Source organism: Pelophylax lessonae, assembly GCF_965119305.1.
Source record: "Pelophylax lessonae genome assembly, chromosome: 1".
NCBI classification, from domain to species: Eukaryota; Metazoa; Chordata; class Amphibia; order Anura; family Ranidae; genus Pelophylax; species Pelophylax lessonae.
In genome coordinates, this window is record NC_138768.1 from 314691403 (window position 1) to 314698971 (window position 7569).

Consider the following 7569-nt stretch of genomic DNA (forward strand, 5'->3'; position numbering starts at 1 on the left):
TACTTTCACACTGCACGCGGCTGTTGTGTAAGCAGCCTTATACAGTGTTGGACGGGGACTTAGCCCCTGTGCTTTGGCTTTGACAGGACATTGAACTGTAATTGGTCGAAGCATACAGGTCAAGTGCATGATTTGGCCAATGACAAGCACTTAATGCACTGCAATCGCACAGTGCATTATGGGGCGTTCATCGGCGGGCGAACTTCCCGCTGAGCTCCCCATTTGTTTGTGCGTTCAGCGAACACACGAACACCCAATGTCTGAGTCGAACGGCAAGCCCATCACTACTTCTATCCAAAGTCTGCAAAAAGGACACCAGAATTTATCCAAAATATCTCTAATCTTGTCCCCAATGCATTACTTTGGGGCCTCATCATACAGACTGGCTCCCCAAGCTGTATAAATAAAGAAATCTTGCAGGTAAAATTAAATTTTTTTTTGGCTTTATAAATGCAATTATTTCTGCAGCAGCTTCTATACACGGTACAAATGTGCCACTTTACAGGTTGACTAAGCACTATATTGACATTTTTTTTTTTCATTTTGATTGTTATTTCTCATTTTGATGCTTTCACTGCTAATTTAAAAGTGACATTTTTTACAAACTTTTACATGTCCCACAGGGCAGTACCTGGACCCCCATAACCATTGTATGCCCAATTACTTGCATATAAGCCTTCAAAATGGGCACTTTTGATTTTTCCAGTTTGGGTCCTATAGACTTCTATGGGGTTTGTTATTCAGTTCCGAAGTTTCGCACTGTTCGAAAGTTCTGATGCGAACTGAACAGGGGGTCGTTCGGCCCATCCCTACTCTCTAGTTGTTCTAAAATGAGACAATATGCACATGTAAGTAAAATGGATTGGGGAGGGGGGATTAAGTAAAACATAATGAATACATTAAAATTAAAAACACATTTAGTGGTGGGGGGAGGTCAGGGAGGATAGGGCAATGAGGAAGTTGGTATATGTAAAGGTAGTAGATAAGGAGGAGGAAAAAAATGGGAAAAGGTTTGAGGGGGTTAGGGAGTCAGAGAATTGAAGATTAAAAAATATGTGGGGGGGGGGGGGAGATAAGGATGAAGGTTGAGGAGGCAGAAGTCATAAAAAGGTGAGAGATGTTACAGTGGGAAGGAAGAGGGTGAGGGAGGGAAATGAGGAGGGGTCAAGCAGGGTTGGGATGGATAGGAGTATGGTGGGTGATGGTTGTAGTGGGGCACTGTGCGTTTTACTAATAGGGTTAATAGACCAATTGGTTTAAATATAGGGTAATTTGAATGCAGATGTGCTAGAGACGATCCTATCATTTGCAAGATCAATCACATGATCCACAAGTCATTTGACAAATTCTACTCAAACCCAGAAAGTGTTTGGCTCAGCCATGCAATTGGGGAATGGTTTGGAAAGTACAATAGCCATTATTCTTTGCAGTAAACAATGGAAATTGCGTTTAACAAAAATAATTACGCTAACATTTGGGTGTGAGATACAGCTGGAGGGTGAAAGAGAAGCTGTCAGAGGCATACAGTCAGATGTGGCTGTAAAGGCTGGATACCCCTGTTGAAAGGGGAAAGATATCTGGTGAGTGTAATAGCAGAGGGGGGAGCACGAATGGAGACACCGGGCACACTGCATGCGGTTGCACTACCTTCTGGAAGTGATACTGCTTCCTATCGATAGTTTCTAAATACCAACCAAGAGATTGGGAGACTGCTTAATACAAAAAGGAATCTCTACACTGTTTTTCTAGCACAGATTCATTTTGTGGACTTAGCATGGTTCATGGTCATTAAGCACATGCACTTTATGTCAACTATTTGCACATTACTTTTGGCATACGTTGCACTTTACTCTTTGCTTAACTCATGCACTCCCATTTGCGTGTGGTAAAAGGGGAGTTGTGGACTGTGTATTATTTATTGTTCACATTCAGTATGGATCAATTTGTATAGTTTATGCTTCATTTATGAATTGTTTGGTGGGATTCGTTGACACTTTTTGAGCACTTGCACTTTTATTGTTTGCACATTAGTATATGTTGCACAAATATTTTTTTTGCATATGTTGCACATTTTTATTCATCCCATATATTAATTTGTATTTTTATTATTACTTTAATTACACATCACAAATAGAGCAGCGCCACACCCAAATTTCTATCTACAAGCTTCAAAAAAAATTACTTTAACATTTGTGTGTGAGATAGTGCAGTAGGTGTAAGGGCTCAATTCACTCGGCAGTATTTATTGCTTTAAGATCAGTGGTAAAATATCTCATTGTTTCTTTGAAAAAATTGTTATTAAAATACTAAAAAAATGTTTGCACTATTTCTTTAAGTGACACAATATTTTAGTAGTGAAAACATGCAGTATTTTAATTTCGGCACCCGCCAGCATCCTTAAGATCCAGGAATAGCTGGTTGTTAAGGAGTCGGTACCTGCTGTGTCCTTAACAACTATGACTCATCTGTTGTCAGTAGGGTTCCCTTACAGAATATAAACAAAAGAAGAGCCCCTCCAATCTCTATCAGGCCCTCCAGGACTGGGCAAGGGCCTTTTCCCACAACCCTGACCTGGTGGTTGTGGGGGTGACTTATCGGAATCCGGAATCCCCCTTTAATAGATCCTGGCTCCCTGGCCCCCTATATGGATGAGAATGGGGTACATAGTACCCCTACTCATTCAACAAAATAATGGGCAAAGTAAAAAAAAAAAACACAGTTTATTAAAAAGCCCAAGAAAAAAATGTCCCCTGAGGTAAATCCAGAAACAATCATAATAAACGCAGGCCTCCGACCCACAAGAAAAAAAAAATGGTCTGCACCTAACGATTGGCCCCCTCCAAATGACAGAACGGCTGCCCACTCGCTGCTGAAAAACTAAGGGGCGAGGTCACCCAGTGATGTCACCTGATGACCAGGCATGTTGATCGCATGTGGTCTGGTATGGTTCAGGAGGGGAGCGCTCGCTCTTTCCTCCTTCTATCCTGTCCTGCCGGGCTTCATGCTCGAATAAGGGTTTGGTATGAATTTTTGGGGACCCCCACTCCATTTAACCAGTTACGGACAGCCTACCGCAGATTTACTGTGGCAGGCAGCCAATACTGGGCAAAGCGACATAGGTATATGTCGCTCGCTCTCAGGAAGCTAGGGTGCGAGCGCGCGCCACCGCGGGCGCGCTCCCGCCCTCCGCTCGTCAGTGTGGAAGCCGATGAGTGTGTCAGGTGGCTCCGATCGCCGTCTGACACCCACGATCGTTCCCCGCTGAGAGAGAAGGATGGTCAGCTGTTGTAAACACAGCCGACCGTCCTTCGCCCTGGGATGATCACAGAACTCATGTGATCCTGCTATATTGGATCACATGTCTCTATGGTCATCTCAGAAGCCACCCCCCCCCCCCACAGTTAGAATCACTCCCCTAGGCTCACATTTAACCCCTTGTTCAACCACAGGGTTAACCCCTTCCCTGCCAATGGCATTATTACAGTAACAGTGCATATTTTTAGCACAGATTGCTGTAGTAATGTCACTGGTACCCCCAAAAGTGTCAAAAATGTGTTAGGGGTCCGATCTGTCCGCCTCAATCTCGCAGTCCTGCAAAAAATCGCAGATCTCCGCCATTACTAGTAAAAAAAAAAAACAATAAAAATGACATAAATCTTTCCCCTAGTTAGTAGATGCAATAACTTTTGTGCAAACCAATCAAAATACGCTTATTGCCAAAAATATAGCAGAAAACAAATTGGCCTAGAATGTTAAAAAATTTAGATTTTTCATTTTTTTTTTTTTGCGACTGTCATATAGCAGAATGTGAAAAATATTGTTTTTTTCAAAATTTTTTTGTTTTTTTGTTTTGTTTTTTTGTTTATGGCGCAAAAAATAGAAATCGCACAGGTGATCAAATACCACCAAAAGAAAGCTCTATTTGTGGAAAAAAAGGACATAAATTAATTTGGGTATAGCGTCGCATGACCGCGCAATTGTCCGTTAAAGTAACGCAGTGCCGAATTACAAAATAGGGCCTGGTCAGGAAGGGGGCAAATCCTTCCGGTCTTAAAGTGGTTAAGAAAAAAATTGGCATGGGGTCACCCTCAAAATCCATACCAGACCCAAAGACCATGTGCGCAGGAGTCATGGCCACAGCACGGAGCTCTGAAGGCACGGCATAGATGATGTCACCGGCTACTCACTGAAATATCTCCTAAATGGTGCACATTTAGGAGAAATTCATTTTACCCACAAGTAGGCTTAATTATAAGCTGGCGACTGGTGGCTCCTTAACAACCAGCTATTACCTGGTTGTTAGGGATTGCCCGCAGGTGCTGGCTCCTTAAAAAACAGCTGAAGCAAACTACATTCTTTAACTATCGCATGCCTGGACCACTATGTATTTAACATATGCATTTATTTATTTGCTTTAGCAAATTAACTATAAAACTGTTTTATGCAGTATTTACCAGTCTTTTTGCTTTTTGAGGTAAATACTACATAAAAGGGAGGGATAGTGAATTGACAGTTTCAGTATTGAAATGCGATATCTGGTAAAAATATGTCACATGGCCCAAATACGGCTAGAGATATCCTTTAGTGAGTTGAGCCCATAGTTCACTATCTAATATTAGTGTTTATGAATATTCTTATGAGTAGTAGCCCCACACTTGTGCACATGCAAACATTTTTGTTTTTATCATGGGTCTTCATTCACCAAGCATGCAACTCTACGTGGTTACACCACTGTACCACTGGCAAAGTAGTTCTTAATTCCAGTGTAATTTTGTTAACCTGGTAGTAAATCAGCCCCATACACGGGCAGTGAATCCTTATAGGTGAAATCATATTGTTACATTGTAAGCTATTTCCTTTTGTACATTTGTATCTGAAATGATTATGCATTTTCTTGTCACTCTGTAGTTAATTGATTTACCAGTAATACCTAGTACACTTTTGAACTTGAAAGAGCGAGGGTGCTTGAAAACTGTTTGTCCTTTTAGACATGTCACCCCACTTCCTGCACAATTAGAAAATTGTCAGAAAAATGTTTGTCTGTACACTTATGGAAAGAAGTTCTTTACTATTGGGTTACAGACACATAATAATTGTAAGATGGAGACATAGACATAAATTGATAGATAGACAGATAATGGTATATTTTTGATTTACATTTTGATTTTGTCCTCTTTGTTACAAAGGATAAGTTGGCTGGATTATGGCTGCCTGTCCAGCACCCATCTAAGATCTATGGCTAGATTAATAAGAAAGGAGCAAACAGTAATATTTTTAGTTTGCTGCTTTTTCCAGCAACAATGTTCAATCTAATGTGGAAAACATTTGGGATTTTTTTCTGTTTGACAGAGGTATTTTGTTACAGTGTCCCAAATTTCTTTGTTTCTGAGGCAATAAATAAAAGGATTAATAATTGGAGTAAACACAGCATACATAAGAGATATAAACTTATTTACATCCGATGACTTGGCTTTCTTTGGCCGGGCATACATAAAGAGCGTGGTTGAAAAAAATATGGTGACTACACATAAGTGAGAGGCACAAGTGGAAAATGCCTTTTGCCGTCCATCAGTGGTGGATATGTTTAAGATGGCATTAATGATACAGAGGTAGGACAAAGCAGTGACTAGCAGAGGAATGAGAAGAATGACCAAGGCAAGAATAAAGTCCACCAACTCTGCTTCTGACATGTCTATACAGGCTAGATTAAGCACCGGTGAAATGTCACAAAAAAAATGATTAATTATGCTAGGACCACAAAAGGATAACTTAGATATAAAATAAACCTTTATTGCAGTAATGGTAAATCCTGATATCCATGAGGCCAAAGCTAATTTAATGCAGAAATTAGGATTCATTATTCTAACATAGTGTAATGCATGACACACAGCAATGTATCTGTCAAAAGCCATTACCGCTAGAAGAACGCACTCTGTGCACATAAGAGAAATAAAGAAAAAGAGTTGTGTCATGCACCCAGAGAAAGAAATAGTTTTATTTTCAGCCAAAATATTTAGTAATAATTTAGGAACAGTAACTGACACATAACAGATCTCAAGAACTGACAAATTGCTTAGGAAAAAATACATAGGCTTCTGAAGCTTTGAATGCAGTCTTATCATAATAATAATAATTGTGTTTTCGGATATTGTAAGAATGTAAGCAAGCAGAAAAAATAGAAACAATATTATTTGTAGTTCAAGTAAAGATGGAAATCCACGAAGGAAAAAATCATTAACTTCAGTTTTATTGCTATACTCCATTAGGAATTTTACATCTGTGAAGAATATCAATGATCAAAAACCCATGCAATAATATACTGCAGAAAAGCCAAAAATCATAGTAGTACCTGCTGTACAGTCAGTTAATTTTAAAAATCCATCTCAATTTTTTTTCCCGATAAAAGTTCAATACTCTACATGTATTAAAGAATCATAACATATGCAAATTTAAAATGACTCGTTACTTATATAATAATTAATAGGATAATTACAAGGACTGGAATGAAAGCAGCATGCTGTATATGCTTTAAAATAATGATACAGATTGTGCTTTATGTGTCAGAGCGTTTTTTTTCCTGCTGCATGCAGTCCTAAAAAAACATAAAAAGATGGAATACATTTAAAGCAAAGTTTAATTTAAAATATTGGGTATAGTCTGATTTTCCTATATTCATTGTTATGTACACTTCAGATGTCAGATGAATGTAAAACTAAGATGATACTTATTGTAGGGCAATTTTTTTCTTTAAATGCATGCTTCAGAGACAGCTCAAATGTTTTATCCAGCATATTAAAATATTATATTTTTTGTAAGGCGACTGATCTGTCTTGAAGCTTGAATTTTTATTCTATTCAGGGATGGAGACGCCTTGCTTACAGCTTGGTGCCTCATATAAAGTCCCACCGTGCGATTTTCGTGCGTTTTTGGTGGATGCAGTTTTGATTTGACTTTAGTGTTTTCCGTATACAGGGATGGAGACCAATAGCATGACCTGCTTGTCTCACATAAAGTCCCAAAAGGAAATTAGGGATTTCAAAGGCAGCGTGCTTTACAGGCCATGTCCCATACATAAAATCCCTTCCTATCTATATACTGCATCCACCAAGGGGATGGAGGTGTAATGCTTTTCAGCTGGTCTTTTCCAGTTTGCACCATGGTTATAAACCTAATTATTTGAGTCTTTGAGACAACAGCCAGTTTGTGGATGGGGATGGGTTGGGGGAGGTTGGGCTGTCTCCCTCTCACCTGTTCCCCCATCCACCCATTAGCGGCCATGTGCCTCCAGTGTGAGGACACTAAATTAAGAGTGTAGGACTGCAGATATAACAGGGTGCCGTGAAGTGGCTCTGCAGCTTTCACATGCGTTTGCAAATGTGTGTCAACTAAACCCCTGTTCTTTGTACCAAGAGACAGGTTTTATTTGGTTGGTGACAGACTGGAGGGTGAGTACATCAGACTGGGGGCTGGCTGACTTTCATGCACCTCTTACAATCCTTCAACCTCATTTTGAATTTTTATTCTATTCAGCTAATAAAAATATCACTTCAGCCCTACCTTGCTGTGATT

At 39.7% G+C, this 7569-nt stretch overlaps 1 protein-coding gene across 1 annotated transcript; it reads right to left on the bottom strand.

Annotated features, from left to right (window-relative positions):
* Positions 1-5309: 5309 nt before the first annotated feature.
* On the bottom strand, positions 5310-6263 carry LOC309545190 (olfactory receptor 6B1-like; the record flags this gene model as incomplete). The annotated part of the gene is made up of 1 exon (XM_082244327.1): positions 5310-6263. The coding sequence occupies one exon, from the start codon at positions 6261-6263 to the stop codon at positions 5310-5312; it is 954 nt and encodes a 317-aa protein (XP_082100453.1).
* Between the last annotated feature and the right edge of the window lie 1306 nt (positions 6264-7569).